The sequence below is a fragment of the Sus scrofa genome, chromosome 3 (genome assembly GCF_054392235.1).
Source record: "Sus scrofa isolate SSC_HxYL_T2T_F1_AM1 chromosome 3, Sscrofa_HxYL_maternal_Yorkshire_Landrace_v2.0, whole genome shotgun sequence".
In the NCBI taxonomy this organism is placed as follows: domain Eukaryota; kingdom Metazoa; phylum Chordata; class Mammalia; order Artiodactyla; family Suidae; genus Sus; species Sus scrofa.
Genome location: NC_139385.1, coordinates 23,375,361 through 23,395,789, shown reverse-complemented (window position 1 = coordinate 23,395,789; position 20,429 = coordinate 23,375,361). Strand labels below are relative to the sequence as shown.

Sequence of the window (20,429 nt, the reverse complement as noted above, 5' to 3'; positions counted from 1 at the left end):
AAACAGACAGACTCTGTCTTTCTGTCCCTCTTCAGTGTTTCCCAGCTCCTCTGTCCCAGCTCCCCTGACTCCAGAGCTTAACAAGTTCAGTCATTAGGCCACCACTGGCTTGTGTTTCCCCTCCCCCTGTGATGCCATGTTATCCACACAGAGGATCTAAGCCAGACAGGGTGGGAGTGAGGGGAACACGGTAAGAAGTGTGGCTTTCTTTGCTCTGACATCTGTCTGCCTGATTTCCTAGATCACCAAATAGTATTTTTTCATGTGCTCTCATGATGTTGAGTTCCATTTATTTTTTTACTTATTTACATATTTATGTATTTATTTATTGCTTTTGAGGGTCACACCTGAGCATTCTGAAGTTCCCAGGCTAGGGGAGGAATCAGAGCTACAGCTGCCAGCCTACACCATAGCCACACCAACATGGGACCTGAGACATATCTGTGATCTACACCACAGCTCAAGGCCATGCCAGCTCTCAACCTACTGAGTGAGGCCAGGGATTGAGCCCTAGTCCTCATGGATACTAGTCGGGTTCATTACCACTGAGTCATGACTGGAAGTGCAATTTTGAGTTTGCCTAAAATACTGAGTAGATATCACTAAAGCCTCAAAAAAGTACATCTCCAAGAGGCACATCTAGATCAGATATTTTCACAGAAAACATTGTGTTTTCCTAAGTAGCAGTATAGGACACTGTATTTTTCTTAAGCTCATTAGTTCCAGTCTTAAGGAACTTGTACTTATTTTGGTTAGGGCAGCTGTTTTTTTGTTTTTGTTGTTTTTGTTTTTGTCTTTTTGCTATTACTTGGGCCGCTCCTGCGGCATATGGCGGTTCCCAGGCTAGGGGTCGAATCAGAACTATAGACGCTGGCCCATGCCAGAGCCACAGCAATGCAGGATCCGAGCAGTGTCTGCAACCTACACCACAGCTCACAGCAATACCGAATCCTTCACCCACTGAGCAAGGGCAGGGACCAAACCTGCAACCTCGTGGTTCCTAGTCAGATTCGTTAACCACTGCACCAAAACGGGAACTCCTTTTTTTTTTTTTTTTCAATAATAGAAAGGGAGGGAATATCAAAGTCATTAATTTTCCTGGAAAGCCTCCAGATAAATGCTGACCCCGAAGAAGGGCAAAGTGTTGTCTTGCTCTCCTAGCACAGTGGGCTCTGCAGGGATTACTTCCGGTGTCACCGAGTGATCCTTTGCTTCTCTGTTTCTAGGATATTTTGCTCACATCCACAGCATCAGTCAGCTTATCAAGGTGTTTCTACTGAAGACAGGATGCAACTCTCAAATTCTAAACCTTGGGGCTGGCATGGATACCACCTTCTGGAGCTTAAATTTCTCCTCTTCTCTCCCAAGTGGTTTAAGTTTTTGAAATTACCTGGCTCAGAAACTTTAAATATATATATATTGAAACATGGTGCATGTCAGTCTGTCTCCAACCCCTGTTTGAGGCCACCCACCCCCCAACACACCACCCCTCAGCCCTGTCCTTGAACTCACCAGGGCCCTAGTGGAGACATGGGGGTTGTTTCCTTTTGCTGCTACAGCCAGGGTTCAAGTCAAAATCTTTGGGCACATTTCTCTCTGTGTCTGTGGCAATATAGCAGGACAAAAAGTTCTACCAGTGAAGGAACTGCTGACACAAGGAACATGTGTGTTTGTCATGTGGACTATAATGCAAGGTTTTATTGTCCTCATAACAGTCTTTGGTAAGATTTGGTGATTTGCAGGGCTAGGTAATGGTTTTTGGTGATTTGCAGGGCTGGGTAATGGTTTGGAGTCATTCTCTCATGGCTTTCCTCCACTGCACCATTAGGGTTCAAGGGAAGGTGTAATGACCCTCATAGGAAAGAAAACCTGGGGGTAATTAGTGGCAGAAGCAAAACACCAAGGTTCCAGTGTTTGCTTCCTAGGCTGGAAGTTTATGGCCAAAACTTTTCCCTACAGGTATCATACTGACTGCATTTTCCCTTCCTTCCTTCTTCCTTTCTTCCTTTCTTTCTCTCTTTCTTTCTACAGACTTTTCTTAGTCCTTCTATCAGCTTAGACACTTGACCATAATGGCTACATGCACTTCTCCAGATTTCTTGCAGACTTAGACCAGGAGAAATGGTATAGTGTAGAGGCATGTAGGCATAACTCTCCCTGCAGTAGCTATTCTGTCCCTCATCAGCTCACTGGATAAGAAGGTCTTTGTCCATCAGAGACCCCTTCCAGATGGGGTTGGAGAGTACAGAGAGCAGGTCCAGTCCTAGGAAGGCAATGCTCTGTGGGTCACTGGGGCCTCCAAATGTTGGGAGCGGGGAGGTGCAGCCCCTCCTTATCCAGAGGGTCTCAGGGACCAAGCAAGGGCCCAGAGCCAGGTGCCCAGCCTTATTCTTTATCCCAGCATGGGGCCCTCTGGCTCAGTGAACTCCCCTGCCCACATTCTGGTTGGCCAGCAGCTTCATGTGGTGGAAATGCTTCTTCTTGGCTGAGGCCCACCAGGCCTCTGCTGTGCAGAATAGGGGCATGGGGGAGGTGGGGTTAGTGCCTGGAGCTCCTACATCAATCACTGGCCAAGGTGGCAGTGGGGGCTCCCCAGCACATGGCCCAAACCTTGTCAGTTCACTTGCAGCTCACCTCTTGCACTGACCATCTGACCAGGAGAAACTGGCACTGTGAGGCCACTAGCCAGGCTACTGCAAGCCCGGCCCTCACCTTGGAGCCCCTCAATCCCCCCAGTAGGTTTGCTTGACTCCCGGAGCTTAGAGGATCAAAGCCCAATGGGCCACTCACTAGATGACCTCCATGTCCTTTCACGCAGCAATCACCTGTTCCAGTGATATTTAACTCACTTCCCAGGTGACATCTCAAACGCAAAGTGAAAAAAGCAGACACAAGTATGTAGACGGTAGGAAACCCATACATGACGTCCAAGAACCGCCAAAACTCCTCCGTGGGACTAGACCCCCAAGTAGGGTCAGATGGGGGAGGAGTGCAGACTTGGAAGTGGAGAGGTGCTTTTGGGTGATGGAAAGAGTCAGTGTCTTTATAAGGGTCCACACTGATGCGCAGGTGTGGACTTCTGCAAAATGCACTGACTTTACTCTTTACAGGGATGCAGGTCACTGTGTGCCTTTTACATTGACTTAAAAAATGCTGTGATGTGAGACTCACAAGCTGCAGGGCAGGGAGGGCCATATGATTCCACTTAGTAAAAAAGGGAAAGGCAACATGTCTGGGAATTAATAGCTACAGAGTATACTGTATGAAATAGAGAAACAACAAGTTCCTACTGTGTAGAACAGGGAATTATACTCAGTAGTTTGAAATAACCTGTAAGAGAAAATACCCTGAAACAGGATTTCTACCTGAGTGTGTGGGGATATATATCTATGTATAGAATACAAATCACATTTCTGTACACCTGAAACTAACTCAACATTCTAAATCAACTGGACTCCTGTTTTATCTAATTAAGTAAAACTTAAAAAACAAAGGCAAGGAGTATTTTCTGTAAACACACTCAGAGATGGTGCCTTCATCAGGGCTGGGATGCTGGACGCAGGTCCAGGGAATCCAAGCATCACAGTGGCACCTGGAAAATCACACTGGTGGGTAAAAGGCCCAGGCCCTGGGCTAGAAAGTCATGGGGGTGAGCCTGGGGGCAGGGTTGGGGGGACAGGTCCCTGGAGTCAGGCCCTTGGTGAGGTCTCAGGCCAGAACCTTGTTGCCTAGAAACCACTCATTGTGATTAGATTCTTAGCCTTGCACTGGCAACAGTGTGGGGACATTTTGCGGGACTGTCTGACGGCACGGGACGCTTTGTACGAGTGGACCAGGTCTGTTCCATGACCCGCTATAATGGCCACCTGGTTTGGGACCCTTGGCTCCGGCCTAGGGAATTCCCTGGGGCAGGTGGGTGGTAGTATGGCCTCCCTCACAGGCTACATCTCAAATGCGACAAAAGTGGTGTTGGGTAAGGCAAGTGAGCGGGGACCTCAAGACGTACATCAATCCATGAAGAAGGAAGGTACGTCTTCTTCCTTGAAATCAGGGGATGAGGGGAAAGAGAGTGCTATTGTAAGTGTCGAGAACAAGGTTCTTCCACAGACAACATCATGGAAAGACGTAGCCAAAGATCAGCCAGCACAGTCTGCTGCTGACAATGAGATCATAACACTAGGCAGTTTCAATAAGAACAATAGTGCTACGGAAGAGAACTTGAACCCTGAAAAACCAGCCCAAGGTATCAATTTGGAGATACAGTGTCTTCAGAGGAACTTATCCTCTGAAGCCTCCAACCAAGAGAACACACAGGTTCATCTCCAAGTACAAGCATGTACTTGGGAAAGAGACCAAATCTTATCTGTTTTAGAGGAGAAAACTCGAGAAAACAGCAATCTGAAGAGAGAAAACTTCCACATGATGGATGTACTTGTTGCCAAAGAAGTAGACCTGGTCAGACTTCAAGAGGCAAATACAAAACTCTGCACTCAACTTGAGAGCAGTGGTCAGGACATGTTTCAAGATAGGCTTCAGCATTTATCCCACCTCATTCGAGAAAAAGACATTGAAATCGATGCTTTAAATCAGAAATGTCAGACGTTGCTGACAATCCTGCAAACCTCCAAGGACGGGGATGAGGTGACCGGAGTTGGTAGGAGTCAGGTGGAGGAGCTGCTATGGCAACGGGATCAGTTCCAACAACAAGTGAAGAGGATGCAAGAGTGGAAAGAGCACGTGATGACCTCGGCGCAGAATATGCAGCAGGAGGCAACCCAACTCCAGAGAGAGCTGCAACAACTTCACGTGCAGGATTTAATTCACAAGGATAAGAATGCTAAGCAACAAGCCAAGTACACGGACCCGATCCAAGACTGGGAAGGCAATGAAATCAGACTGAAAACCATGGGGAAGCAAGTAGCACAACTTCAGCTCAGCCTAGAGCAGCTCTGCCATTCCAGAGATCTTTCTGAAGGGGAGTTTGACTTTACTGTACCACAGCCCTCCACCCAATCTCTCCCTTCCGAGTCAGCTGACTCTCTCAAGGACAGGAAATCCGGTGTGTTGACTGAGTCTTCTCAATTGCTCGAACAAGATGGAGGAGACTTAAGAAAAGTATTGGAGGAGAAAGATGCCATGATTAGAACCCTCCAGGAAGATAAGCAGAGACTGTCTGATTCCATCGCAGCCAGCGCCGACCTCGAAAGGAAACGACGAGAAGAGACAGATTCAGAAATGAAGCAGCTCTGGAATAAACAGGATGAATTCCAAATGTTACTGAAGGAAAAAGAGCTCATCATCCAAGCGAAAACCAATGATGTCCTTTCTTTGAGTGACAGGTGCACGAGTGAAGTGCGTGAAAATGAACTTTTGAGGCAGGCCGTGATCAACCTCCGGGAAAGGGTCGTCCATTTGGAAGCCGATGTGTGTACACTGCAAGAGGAAAAGGGAAAAAGAGTAGAAAAGTGTAAGGAGAGGGAAATGGAAACTCAAGCACTGCAAGAGACCAATGTGCAGCTCTCCATGATGCTGAGAGAAAAGGACTCAGAGATTATCACCATCAAGGAGAAGGCTCTTGCTCTGGAGCATCTCCTGAAAGAGCAAGAGCACGGCAACACAGAGCAACTGAGCCAGATTTTAAATGCCCTGACAGCCACACAGGAGAAGACCGTTTTGACTCAGAGAGAGAGAGACGAAGCCATGCTGCTCTTGAAAAGGAAACAATTGGAAAACGCTGCCCTCCAGAGCCAGGTTCAACACTTCCATGAAAAAGAACTCAGTTTCAAGAAGGACCTGGAGAGATTGAGTCACCAGGCTGTCCACTCGGAAAAGTCCTATAAACTCCAAACATTGATGGCTGAGGAGAGAGCTGCTCAACTGGGTATGAGAGTCAGCACCTTGGAGGAAAAGCTCCTTCTGGCCTCCAGGGCCCTGGAAGAGGCCAGCCAGCAAGCGAGCTGGCAGAGAGAATCCCTGAAGGAGCAACTGCATGCCATCTGCAAGCAGAGCGAGGACACTCGGCTGCAGCTTTCTCTCTCCCAACAGCAAGAGAAGCAGGCTGTACAAGCACTAGCGAACATGAAGACGGTCCTGGCTGAATGGATGGCAAAGGCAGACCACCTCGAAGGCCAACTCCTATCGGCTCACAAACTTCAGGAGAAAGTACAGGCGGCTTTGCATGGGAAGGAAGACCAAATTAGAGATCTGAAGAAGCAAACTGCTGTCCAACAGGAAGTGCTGGATGACCTCCAAGAGAAACTGATGAACTTAAGAAGTGACGCAGAAGGCAAAGTCGATAAAAGCCTCATGAGAAATCTCTTCATGGGCTATTTTCAAACACCCAAAGCTCAGCGCCCTGAAGTGTTCCAGATAATCGGAAGCACTCTGGGCATCAAAAGGGAAGCCATGCAGGTGCTTCTGAATGAAGAGCAAGGCAGTGGTCCCAGATGGATGACCAGGTGGCTGGGATCCAAAAGTGGCCCCGGGACACCTCTGGAACCAAATCAGCAATCAGCAATGCCCAAGATGTCGTTCTCAGAACTTTTTGTTAAATATCTAGACACAGAATCTCATCACACTTTGCCACTACTCAAACCCTCTGCTCCTGATGTGAAACATTCAAATGCAGCAGGAAGGAAAAAACCAGCTCAGAACATCCAACTCCATCTTCAAACTACCCTTGGATCCACACCCAAAAAACCAGAGGTGAAAGTGGGCTCTCTGTCTCTCTCTCTGGTTAACCCTCCAGGACCTGAGCCTGGTGGGTCTGGGCATCTTCTTTTAAATGCTATTACCGATGTGGTGCCCACATACCCACCTTTGCTGCTGCCACCTGGCAAGAATGCTGGTGCTGGGCTGAAAGACCTTTCCAAGCAACGAATGGTTCTCTAGCCAGAGAGGAAGACAGCCCTTCATAGAAACCACAACATGGCCTTTTAAGAAAAGCCATGAACTGTCCCCCCCCTTCAGTTTTTCTCTGTTAAATAAACATATAAATTCCTTCAAAAAGTGTGTTTTAAGGACTTCGACACCGTCACCCCAATTAACACAGTGGGTATTTATTTCTTTATTAATTTATTTTGGCATTTAGGGCCACACCCAAAGTGTATGGATGTTCCCAGGCCAGGAGTCTAATTGGAGCTACAACTGCCAGCCTATGCCACAGCACAGCAACGAGGGATGTGAGCCGGGTCTGAGACCTATACCACAGCAGACAGCATCACTGGATCTCTTAAACCACTGAGCGAGGCCTGGGTACTGGTTGGGTTTGTTACCACTGAGCTACAACAGGAACTCCCCATGCAGTGGTTCCTTCTTCTGTGAGAGGGTGATTGTGGGATTCCAGGCTGTGAGCAAAGGGTACTTCCAATAGTATTTCTAATCCTATCATTTTGTGTTTGGACTGCACCCAGGCCAGAGAGCTCATCCATGCCACCCACAGCAATGACAACACAAGTTCCTTAACATGCTGGGCCACCAGGGAACTCCATGCCTTCATTGTTTAAAACAGGTAGGTATTGATGTATTCCATAGGGAATGAAAACTCTAACTTGTGTTAATGTTTCAAATGATAAAATACACACGTGCACACTCCTTGTACAAGAAAAAAAGGTGAAAAGCACAAAAGTACAAGATGGGTGCTGGAAACTATCCATTCAGCCTTTTTCCAAGACCTCAATCCATTTATTTTCCATCCTGCTTTTGCTTTAGCCTCTTTCCTACGTGGAAATCTGCCCACATCTCTACAAGCAAACATTTCTCATTGTCCTCATTCAGCAGCATCCTTCTCTCCGCCTCTCAGAGTGAAGCTTCTAAAAAAATTCTTTTCTTTCTTTCTTTCTTTTTTTTTTTTTGTCTTTTTGCCATTTCTTGGGCCATGCTGAGGGATCTAATCAGAGCCATAGCTGCCAGCCTACACCAGAGCCACAGCAACACAGGATCTAAACCATGCCTGCAACCTACACCACAGCTCACGGCAACACTGGATCCTTAACCCACTGAGCAAGGCCAGGGACCAAACCTGCAATCTCATGGTTCCTAGTCGGATATGTTAACCACTGCACCACAAAGGGAACTCCCTGAAAAAATTCTTTATGCCTTGTCACCAGCACTTGTCACCCACATCTTACGAGAGCTCCCCCAAATCTTCTCTCATTAATGTCTTGGGCATTTTCTAATGCATTCAAGATTAGTCTTTTCATTAAAATCTCTGCAGTTTCTGGTCAATGTTCAGCACATCATCATTATTTAGAATTCCCTCCCTTGTCCTTTTTCTGGGGATGCCCCTCCAGAGGCCCCCTTCCTAACATCTGACCCCTTTTTTCTCAGCTTTCTCTGAGACATCTTTGGACCCCTTCATAATGGGTGTGTTCTCTCAGGGACCATGGTCTGATATGTGTCTTCTCATGCACCCTGTGGTCTCAGGGGAAGCTCCTCCACTCCCCTGACTTGACTTTCACCTGGATGCCAATGACCTGAATGCCCACCTCCCACCTCACCCTTCTCCTGACTCCACACTGATTTATCAGAGTGTCTGCTGGATGCCTCTACCAGGTTCTCCTCAGGTTTCTCAAAATCCCATGGCCTAAGGGAGCTCAGGACCCTCCCTTGGAACTTGCTTCCTCCTCCTTCATCCTTTTGTCATCTCAAAACCTCTGTCCATCTTGTCACCCAAGCAAGAGCTCTCAGAGCCGTGATGGCTCTCTCTCTCCCCCATTCTATATCCCATCAACCATCAAGTCCACTTCATTTCCTTCCCTTCCTGCCTCTTCCATGGACCAGAAGAGTGGACTCCTCCCTACTCTGGCTCGTTCCATCCCTGGGCTTCGCTGAGTCCACATTGCTCACTGCTCAGAGAGTGAAACTGCTCACATGGAGATCTGATGTTACTTCCCTGCTTGAAGTGGCTGTTGGGTCCCCACTGCCTTGAGTCCCAGCTTGAATCCAGTAACCAGGGCCTTTGGAGCCTTTCTGCCTGCTTGTCATCCCCACACAGGCCACCCTCCAGCCACATATGACTTCTTGCAAATTCAAACAGACTCTTACCCCAATAATTGCCAGTCAGATCATATCAGGACCATGCCTTCCAAAAAGTGAGGATCAGGAATGTGCAATTTCTCTCCTCTTCACCTCTTGGGGCAGGAGTATTTCCACACAAAACTGATGGGGAGGGCCAAACACTAAATGGATGATCCCCATGGCATTTTCATAGTCTAGGGGAGGACACGGTGACACTATGCAGGGCCACATGGAGTTTTCCCTTGGGCCTGGAGTGAACAAGCAGGTCCTGGAGTGGGCAGACTTTGGAGTCATAAGACAGTGGAGGTGACTCTGGTTCCCAGCAGGAGGGTGTGGTTTGCTTATTTGAATAATTTCCCAGTCTGGCAGGGAACTGGAGGTCCTACTTGGGGACTTGGGGATAAGTTGTGCCTGGTCTCTGGGATACGGAGGGTGGTTGGACTAGGGGCCCTTACCTGTGGGAGCAGAGGGAGGGAGTTTGGGCCATTTGAGGCCCTCGGATTTTACCAAGTGTCAAGGCAAGACTTCCCACTGAATCTGGATTTCAGGGGTTATACCCCAAAGACTCTGAGATACCTTGACACCAATGTGAACCTTGGTGATGACACAGCCTTTAGGCAGGAGGTGAAGTCCTGCCCCAGGCAGTGAAGCTGGCACTTGACCGAGAGGGAGAGGGGGTCTTCCACCACATGAAGTGTCTGAGCCCTAAGTGATGTTCACTCCGTGGATTCCAGAGGGTCTGGGGGAGCGCTGATATCGTCAGGCTCAGTGGCACCTGACCATGGACTGAAGAAATGGGAAGCCAGGCCACCTACAGGTAGGATGTTCCAGAGGGCCCGGATTCAGCTCTATCCTCTAGCAAGGAGGCCTGAATGACCACACTGAGCTTGTGGGGTGTGGCCTCCATGACTCAAGGAGTACTGGGAAGCTGGGTATTGGAAGCTCAGGATCTGTGAGAGTGACTCTATTTCCAGCAAAACCTAGGGCATGGCCAGCAATTCTTGCTCTGATTGTATGTGAGCCAGGGCCTAGAGGGGCAGTTTCTTGCATCAGAAGCCCACAGATATCTGATGGACATCACAGGTGGTCCAGAGACCCAGGAAGCAGGAGAGGAAGCTGCTAATACCTCTTCATGGAAGGCATCTCCAAAGGCACTAAGGGGAGCCCCTGTTGATTTCAGTCTAGACAGATTCCAGGGCCAGTTGTTAGAAGGGCCCGACCCAAGGGGGGCTAATTTAAAGTAATAGCATAGGAGTTCCCACTATGCCAAAGTGGGCCATGAACCTGACATGGTCTCCTTGAGGATGTGGGTTTAATCCCTGGACATGTTCAGTGGGTTATGCATCTGGCATTGCTTCAAGGTGCAGAGTAGGCTGCAGATGCAGTTTGTCTATAGTGTCACTATGACTCTGCCATGGGATGGAGGCTGCACAGGACACAGGCAACATCACCAACTTAGCTGTACCGTAGTGGCTCAGGAGGCAATCAGGGGGCCATTTTTCAGTCTTCTTGGGTTTGTGACATCCTGCCTTTGCCAGAACAGCATGAAGGGTGACTTCCAGGACTGTGTTGGGGGTACTTTCCTATAGAGAGTCCACCTGCTTACCCCATGCAGCCAGTGATGGAAATCAGGATAGATGCAGTGACCAAAGTCCTAGCGTCACACCTGGGAAATGGAACTCAAGCACCCACGATTTAGGATGTTGGGTTGTCACTGGTCTCAGGCAGGATCCTCGGGGGACCTCCTGGTAGACACAAGGCACACTGATGTCACCTTGCTTTGGGACAAAGTGAATTGAGAGAAGCTTCTGGAGTTCCCAGGAGGTTCAGGGGATTCAGAATCAGTCATTGTCACTGTGGTGGCTGTGGTCACTGCTGTGGTGGGGGTTCCATCTCTGGCCCAGAAATTTCCATGTGCTATAGGCCTGGCCAAACAAAACAAAAGAAGACACAATAGGTTTTGCCTAAGTGGCAAGAATGAGCCATTCGGGTGGGACAGATGGCAACAGCCATTGGAGACAAGAGATCATGAGCTAAAGCCCAAGCTGGCCAGCCAATGGCACTCACATCCCAGATAGTAATGCCTGCCTTGCAAACCCATTAACTAGCAAAAGAGTGGGTAGTTACAGCTGACCCGGTATCCTCACTTGAGGTCAGAGCATCCTGTTTGTGAAGCCAATTGCTTTCCTCATCTCTCCTTCAGTCTATCCGAGAGAGGTTCCCAGTTAGAGTTGTTGGGTTGGCTGAACACAGGACCCTCAACACCAAAAGATGGGATGGACAGCAGCTTACAAGTCACATGGACTCGCAGCCCAGGGGAGGACACTACACAGCATGCAGGGCTATCAATGAGCTCTTGTTCCTTCATTGAATACTCAGCCAGCATTTGATAACTGATCTTGCCCCACCATATGGGTACTGGGTTTGTGTTGTTTGTTTATGTTCCCTGTGTGTGTACCCCTTGGTTCTTGAAGTTTGAGAACATCCATTTCCTGCTTCGGAGAGATAGTGAAATAGAGAATACAAACAGAATTTTATTTAGAAGATTCTTTATAGTAAGTCTAGCATAGTGTATGTGATGAACATCTTGCAAATGCGTAATTGTGAAAGAGACACACATGAACTCACTTCACCTTGAGAAATTATGGACATGTCTATGGACTTTTTCACTCCAGTGTGTGACCTTCTACACTCCCTAAAGGGCACACATAGCCTAATTTCTGATTTTCCCCTTGGTCTTACACTAGCCTGTAATATTATTTGACCATCTATATGTGTTTTTCTAAATAACATTACTTCCGCCTTGATTGAACTTTACAAAAATGTTATTTTTTTCACTGAGCATTATGATTTGCAATTCAACTACGGATGCTTTGAAGTGGTAGCTCTAGTTCACTCATTTTCACTGCTGCATAGTTTTCATGGTATCCCTTTTCCACACGTTCCTTTCTTCACAAGATTTCTTTTTTTTTTTTTTTTTTTGTCTTTTTGCTGTTTCTTGGGCCACTCCTCCGGCACAGGGAGGCTCCCGGGCTAGGGGTCCAATCTGGACCGCAGCTCCCGGCCTACGCCGGAGCCACAGCAACGCAGGGATCCGAGCTGAGTCTGCAACACTCACAGCTCACAGCAATGCCAGATTCCCGGCCCACTGAGCAAGGCCAGGAATCGAACCCGCAACCTCATGGTTCCTAGTTGGATAGGATAACCACTGAGCCATGAGCCATGACGGGAACTCCTCTTCACAATTTCTGAGGTGACTTTGCGTGCAAAGCTCTTCCCCCAGTTCCTGCCACAGAGTCAGAACTCAGTAAACATATACTCAACTGCTGAATGAGACAACTTCTACTGACTCTATCACTGCACTTGTTTTTGCAGATGGCTTCTCTGCCCTTTGCCCCGACGCCCTGAGTTAATTGCACTTTTTTTTTTTTTTGTCTTTTTTTGCTATTTCTTTGGGCCGCTCCTGCAGCATATGGAGGTTCCCAGGCTAGGGGTCGAATCAGAGCTGCAGCCCCTGGCCTACGCCAGAGCAACGCGGGATCCCAGCCGCGTCTGCAACCTACGCCACAGATCATGGCAACGCCGAATCCTCAACCCAACTGAGCAAGGGCAGGGATCGAACCCGCGACCTCTTGGTTCCCAGTCGGATTCGTTAACCACTGCGCCACGACGGGAACTCTTAATTGCACTTCTAAAAGCTCATAACCTGCCCTGAGTAACCCGCTGGCTTCCCAAAGCGCTAGGACTTCCATTCCCAGAAGGGCTTGCGGTGCTCCCTGGCATCCATTTCAGGTCCCGCCCCCTCGCCGCCTGACCTACCGGGTTGTGGGGGCGGGGCCAAAGGAGTTCTCCAACAGACCCCTCCGTGGGCTGAGGGGGCGGGGAAATTGTCCAAGGAGCCCCTCGGTGGAGAAGCCAAGACGCTGGGAGGTTGCTGGTGCAGCTGCCTAGGGCGGCGTCACTGAGCCGCGCCAGCGGAGCCAGGTGCAGCCCCGCTCCTCTCGCCTGCCTTCTCTGCGGCTCGCTTCTTCACCAGGCGTCCCTCGAGCCTTTTCCATGCCCCCGGTGGACGCAGCCCTTCGCACCCTCCACGCCCATGGCCACTAGCCTGAGGAGGCCGTCTTTTACCGCCTGTTCTTCCTCCCTTCTGGACGCGGACGACGAGGGCGTGCGTGGCCCTTGTGAAGATGCCTCTCTGTGCAAGCGGTACCTGCGCGGCGCCGGGAGGTTAGGGGCTGGCTTCCCCTGGGTGGTGGGGCCTAGGTGGGAGGCGGGCCTGTGTCTTGGGAGTGGGCTTTTACCCAAAAGGTACGCGTTCCCTTGTGGGCCATCTGTGATCCCCTGCTCAGAGCGGGGACTCATTTACTTGACTAATAATATGTAACGTTTGTTGTGTGCCTGGCACAGTATAAGCCTGGGGATGCCTTGACTGGGATAAGGCACTGAAGAAGGTGGGCGCGGACTGGGCCTGGACACACACTTGAAGGAAATCATAACTGCGGCCTTGATGGGTTCGGAAGAGAAATGCAGGTTCTTGCTCTTGTATAAGTTAGATTCCCCTGGGACTTGTCATGATCCCCGTCGTGCTCCTGAAACCCAGGCTGGTTAAGGGGGGGAATGGCCTGTCCAGGGCCACATATTTGCATGCCGAGCCTGTATTCTCCAGAGCTCTGGGTTTTGCTAAGGGAGGCTAGAATTAGGAGTGTAGTGGAGGCTGTGTGTGTGTGTGGGGGGGGGGGGGTGGGTGTGCGTGGTGAGCACAGGTGTGTGTCATGGACCTGAAGGCGTGAAAAAGAAAGCATGACGCTTGAGTGTCCTCCACTCGTCCTGTCGTTCAACAACAATTCAGAGTTTAATTTGTTCCAGGCCCTTCCTTTTGGCGAGTTGGTGGTGTTTTGTGATGGAGAACTGGTAATGAGCAAGTTTGAGGTGGTGTCTGAACTCACTCCAGTTGGAAAGGCCAGGAGGCAAACAGTTACCGGGGTAGCAACATAGTTACAGTTTTGTGCCGAGTGCTGAGAAAAACAACGTGTTCTTGGAGTTTGTAATTGAGTGGATGATGTTCGCCTGAGAAGAGAAGACCTAAAGCAAGAAAGGAAGGAAGGAAGAGAGCAAAGAAAGGAGGGCGAAAGGAAACAGGGATGTAGGAGGGTGTTGTGGCAGAGCCAGGAGGGAGTGTGGACTGTTAGAGCAACTGAATGTCCTTCCTGGAAGCTGGGGCCACCTAGGGACTGCCGTTTGTGTTGGTAGTATTGGTTTATGTAATATTTGTTGGTAGAGTTCCCCGGGGGTGCAGTGGGTTAAGAATATGGCCTTGTCACTGCTGTGGTTCGGGTCACTGCTGTGACAGGGGTTCAGTCCCTGGCCTGGGAACTCCCACATGCTGCCGGCTCGGCGAAAAAAGAGAAAAAAAGAAGTTGTTGGTAACAATTTTGGCTACGTTGCTTACTTTAAAACAGGGCAAGTTTGGTATAAAATAGTTCAGACTCAGCAGTGCAGAGAAATAGTGTAATGCGGGCCTGCCTTTCCTTGACCCTCTGTTGGATAGTTGTCATAATTTGAGCTCTTCTCTGCCTCAGTTTGCAAGGCCCGCGTGTCCTGAGACCGCTTCACATTGTGGGGAAGGTAGGGTTTGGCACTGCGGGGAATCTCGTTCCCAGGCCTGAGTGCCCATCGGCATAGCCTGTGGGACTTTGAAAAGAAAGGCAGAGGTGCTCAGGGCCTACTCTGGATCCTGAAGATGCCGAGTCAGAATCTTCTGACATAGGTTCTGGGGCCATAAAACCCGGACCTGTTTGCCCCCTGGATGCATTGCATCCAAGCTTTGTTTGCACCGGGTTTTCTCTTATGTGAACAAACCAGGCAAAGAGATGGTGAGAGTCGTCAGGTGAATGACTGTGGACAGTGTCCAGGACCAGTGACGTTCAAGTTCTGTGGTTCTTCTGCATCTTCAGGGGAACATATTAAACCGTTACGGCTTGTCACAGAGTCATCTTGTGACTCCTTGCAGAATGGTAGGCCCTTTATTCTCTTTCTGCCTCTGTTTCCTCATCTGTAAAATGGCTCTAAGAAGAGTTCCGTGGTGGCCCAGCTGTTAAGGATGTGGAGTTGTCACAGCTGTGGCTCAGGTTTGATTCCCAGCCTGGGACTCTCTGCCTGCCACAGGTGTGGACAAAATAAAATAACATGAGATAAAATAAAACAAAATAAACTGGGGGTAATAATGGTAACGTGCCCTTTGCATGTGAGAATCCAATGAGATAATCCATGCAAAGGTTAGCAGAGGATCTGGCCCTAAGTGAAGCCTTCGATAAATGCTTATTGCTAGTTTTTTTAAAATAATTAATCGATGGGTTATTTTTGGTCACCCTGCGGCGACCTAAGAGTTCCTAAGCCTAGGATCAGATCAGATGGTTGTGACCACAGCTTTGGCAATGCCAGTTCCGTTAACACTGCGAGTGGGGTTGGGGATTAAACCTGCCTCCTGGAACTGTGGGGATGTCCCTGATCCCATTGTGCCACAGCGGGAACTCCTCTTATGGCTAGTTTTGATTTCCCTGCAGCCTGAATATTATTTGTTTGAAGTCACTGATGTAGCTGCGAGTCAGGTGGTTCCTGCCCCCCCTGAGTTACAGCTGTCTAAGGTCCCTACAAATCATGTTTCAAAAGCCAGTTAGCTCCTGAGTTAGGTCTGTAATTTCTGCTTGGATTTGCTGCATCCTTTGGTACGGAGCCCTCCTGTGCAAGATAAATACCGTTAACCTGTCTCAGAGGGTAGCTGTGAGATTAAGTGTGGAGCCCTTCCCACAGTGCTTGGCACATAGTAGGTGTTCAGAATGAGTCATTGTTAGCATCCCCACCCCCTTTGTCCTCCTCCTCCTCCTCATCTCCATCATCCCTCCTACAATCCAGAAGTTAGAACTCTTCTGATGGGATGTACTGCTTTTGTGTGTAACGATACTGGCAGGTGGATGATAATTTTTTCCTTAAAGTATAGTTGATTTACGATGTGCCCATTTCTACCATCCAGTCCAGTGACCCAGTCCTACATATGTTGCCTTTCTCGTCCTATCTTCCATCATGGTCTGTGCCAAGAGCCTGGACAGGGTTCCCTGTGTTACACAGCAGGACCACATTGCTGGTCTATTTTAAGTGTAGGAGTGTGCATGTACTACCTCCAAACTCCCAGTCCATCCCGCTCCCTCCTGCCTTCCCTTGGCAACCACAAAGTGTCTGTTTTATAGGTGGGTTCATTTGTGCTGTATTGTAGATTCTACCTAGAAGTGATGTTTGTGGTATTTGTCTGTCTCCTTCTGATTTCACTTGGTATGGTAATTCCTGGTTGCATCCATGTTGCTGCAGATGGCATTATTTTGTTCTTTCCTATGGCTACGTAGTATTCTATTGTGTATTTATGTGCCATGCCTTTTTGATGCATTCATCTGTCAGTGGACCTCTGGGTGGTTTCCCTGTGTTGACTGGTGGGAATGGGGCTGCAGTGAGCATAGGGGTGCATGGATCTTTTTGAATGCAGGTTTTGTGAGTAGAATTGCTGGAGCATATGGTAGTTCTGAATGTAGTTTTCTGAGGCCCCGCCGTACTGCTTGCCCCAGTTTACATTCCCACCAACAGGGTAGGAGGCTTCTCTTTTCTCCACACATTCCCCAGCATTCGTTATTTGAAGACTTACTCATGATGGCCATTCTTTTTTTAAAATGTTTTCTTATTATAGTTGATTTACAATGTTGGGTCAATTTCTGCTGTACAGCAAAATGACCCAGTCGGCGATGGCTGTTCTGACTGGTGTGAGGTGGAAGAGGATCTGTTTTCCTAAATCAGGAGTGAGACGGAGTATTTTTTCTCTGGTCACACTCATTGTTTTTGTTTTTGTTTTTGTTTTCTTTTGGTGGGGGGCACACTCGTGGCATGCTCCAGTGCCTGGTGCAGGGCTGGAACGGGAGCCACAGAAGTGACTGTGCTGAATCCTTAGCCTGCTGTGGCACCAGGGAATTCCACTGTCTGAAAACTTCTGATTAGAAAGTTGCTCTGTTGTGAATGGATTCAAGGCTCCGCAAGCTTGCTTTGCAGGTTAAAAACAGATTTGTTGCAGGGATGTCCGAATTGTTTTAGTCTGTGCTTCCGGGAGCACCGTGTGAGCAGCTGCGGTCCAGGAGGAAAGCAAAGGAAGGGATATTAGCAAGAGGCGTGTGTGTCTGAGTGTGCCCCTTTTCATCAGGAGAGCAGGAGCTTTCTGGGGAGCTCTGCTCTGAAGACTTCTGTGAACTAAGAGCTCTTTAGCCAGAGTTCGGACACACGGCCCCACTCCTGGGTGCAGCACAGTGTGGGGAGGTAGACTTCCTCCTAGTGCAGATGGATGCCTCAGACAAAATGGGGGTCCTCCTAGGAAGAAGAGGGACTGAGACCTGGAAAGAAACCTGGGAGGATTAGCTACAGTCCTCATCTTTTTTTTCCTCCATCTAGAATTTCCTCAGGTTTTTTGTTTTTTTTAGGTCATACCTGTGGCATGTGGAAGTTCCGAGGCTGGGGGTGGAATCAGCTGCAGCACCTGAGGCCTTTGCCACCCCCGTAGCGATACTGGATCCTAGCCACATCTGCCTCCTAGGCCAAGGCTTGTGGCAAGGCCAGATCCTTAACTCACTGAGCAATGTCAGGGATCAAACAGGCACCCTCACAGAGACAAGGTCAAGCTCTCTTTCCTTTTCCTTTTTTTCGTTTTAGGTCTTCTGAGGGTCACACCTGTGGCATGTGGAAGTTCCCAGGTTAGGGGTGGAATGGGAGCTGTAGCTGCCAGCCTGTGCCACAGCCAAAGCCAAGCCAGATCTGAGTTGTGTCTGTGACCCACACTGCGGCTCACGGCAAGGCCGCATCCTTCACCTACTGAGAGAGGTCAGGGATTGAACCCCTGTCCTCATGTGTCCTAGTCGGGTTTGTTACCACTGAGCCACAACAGGGACTCCCCGATGTCGAGTTCTTAACACGCTGAGCCAAAACGGGAACTTTCCGCTCAGGTATTCTTAAGACAGCAGAGCGCGAGAGAGAGGTGGCAGGTGTGAGGGAGAGAGGGGGAGATAATTTATACAGAACATGAAGGTTCAGTTTGATGAGTGTTGACAGTTGAATGTGTTTGTGTATCACTGCCCAAAACAGGATATAAAATATTTCTAAAACCCAGGAAGTTCCCTTTTAGCTCTAGTTTGTCTCCTTACCCTTACTTAGCAAATATTTTCTGATTCTGGCTACCCTGAATAGATTTGCCCATTCTTGAGTATAAGATAAATGGAATCATGCAGCATGCATTCTTTTTGTGTCTCTTTCACTCAACATGTTCTTGGAGATTCATCCATGTCTCACACGTTGTCAAAGATAAAACACGCATTGTCACAGGTGAACAAAGCTGGATACGCGTGTTAAAGTGGTAAGGTTAGATTTTAATCAGTAAGAACGATTGCAATGCAGAAAAGAATCCAGTATGAACTCAACCCAACTCCAGTTTGTAGAGAGAGTGTTTTAAAGGGAGAGTGAGGGAGGAAGGAGGGGGAAGCAGGGATTCATTGGAGTCAGAGAAAAAGCACAGAACGTGGGGAAGAGGGGGTTGGTCCCCGTGAAAGCATCTGGCTTTGCTAACTGGGGGACAGGGTGTTACCTGGAGCAAAGAGTAAGTTCTTTTGGCAGCCTGGAGTTTTCTCAGGCAAGCAAGCAAGCCCTCTAAGGGGAACGGGAGTCATCCTGGCGATGTGGCCTTGAGCTGTTCGCAGCTGAGTTCAAGTTTGCTCAGGCCTTTATTATGTTCTTTTTTTTTTTTTTTGTCTTTTTGTCTCTTTTTCTTTTTGCCTTTTCTGGGGCCAATCCCATGGCATATCCGAGATTCCCAGGCTAGGGTTCTAATTGGAACTGTAGCCACCGCCCTACGCCAGAGCCACAGCAATGCAGGATCCAAGCTACATCTGCAACCTACACCACAGCTCATAGTAATGCTAGATCCTTAACCCACTGAGCAAGGCCAGGAATTGAACCCGCATCCTCATGGTTCCTAGTTGGATTCCTTAACCACTGTACCATGATCAGAATTCCAGGCCTTTATATTCTAAGCCCAGGCAGAGGTCTAGTGGAGGAGCAGGTCAGAGGAGGCAGGCGGCAGATTGGTCAAGGAGAGAATTGTGGTCAGTGTCAAATCATGTGCTCCTTTTTGTGTTGTGGTGTGAACATGACATGATTTGTTCTGTTTACCTGGTGGTGCCGATTTGAGTTGGATCTAGTGTTTGGCCATTGTGAACAGGCTGCAGGGAACATTGTTGTAGCAGTCTGAAATGTCTCTTGGATAGATATCTAGGAGTGGAATTGCTTAGCCATAGGGTGGGTATGTATTTAACTGCCAGACGAATTGCCAGACGAATTTCCAAAGTGGTGTATCAGTTTGCAGTTCTCACTGGCAATGTATTCAAACTGCAGTGGCTCCATATCCTTGTTAAACATTCATTGTTGTCAGTGGATGTGAACTAGTGTCTCATTTTGATCTTAAATGACATTTCCCTGGTGACAAATGCGTACTTCTCAGGTGCTTATTGTGAATGGACTATTGGAGTCCTTTGTCCATTGTTGCTGCTGGTGATCACATTGGGTTCACCTTATTAGAGGTCATGATACATTCTGGCTAGGACTCCTTTGTCAGACACGTGTTGTGAATAGATGTGCATGCACAGGAAAATGAGAATTTGAAATATCATTTACAATATAGCATTACAAAAGACTAGCTGTTTAAGTCCCAGTCAAAACTCTAGCTGTCTTTTCTTTTTCTGTAAGAAAATAGCAAATTGAATCTAAATGTGTGTGGAAACCCAAAGAATCTGGACTAGCCAAATCAAATATCTTCAAAAGAAGAGGGAATCTGGGGAACTTACACTGCTTATAGTAATTGTAAAGGTCCGGTTAAGCTACCGGGATTTTAGGATATGAATGAGTCCCAGCTCCTTGTTTGAAAAGCGCTGTTTCAGACCAGAGAGCAGGTGTTCTCTGTTCTCCTTGGACAGCCTGGGCTTGTAGTGAATTGTGTCCCTTAGTGAGTCCTTTGTGTGTGGCTGTGTGGAGTTGCTGCCTTGAGTAGCTGCATATGCATGCTTTCTCCTGGGTGTGTATGGATGTGCAAACATGGATGGGAGAGGCTGGAGTGGGGAGGGGTTGATGTGTTTGTACCAAATTGAGCACCTCTTGCAGTCAAGGCAGCAGGAAGCCTTGTTGCTGGATGTGAAGAAAAGGAAGGAAAGGAAGGATGTGATATGTGTATCGAGGAGCTGACAACCTAATGGGTGACATCCAGCATATGCCCCCCTCCTGCCCCACATCTTAAGTTTGGACTTACTTATCAAGCAATGTGGAAGTCGTTGTGTTAATAG

At 48.5% G+C, this 20,429-nt stretch overlaps 1 protein-coding gene and 1 pseudogene across 1 annotated transcript in view; both read left to right on the top strand.

Moving 5' to 3' along the window:
- Nucleotides 1-3,858: 3,858 nt before the first annotated feature.
- Nucleotides 3,859-12,426, top strand: LOC146404472 (thyroid receptor-interacting protein 11 pseudogene; annotated as a pseudogene).
- A 481-nt stretch (nucleotides 12,427-12,907) lies between these two features.
- The window catches only part of LOC110258596 (leucine carboxyl methyltransferase 1-like), a 42,095-nt gene continuing 34,573 nt past the window's right edge, over nucleotides 12,908-20,429 (top strand). Inside the window, exon 1 of the mRNA XM_085017266.1 lies at nucleotides 12,908-13,245. Coding sequence (XP_084873392.1) covers nucleotides 13,115-13,245 — 131 coding nt within the window. The 5' untranslated portion in view covers nucleotides 12,908-13,114. The remainder of the gene's footprint in view (nucleotides 13,246-20,429) is intronic.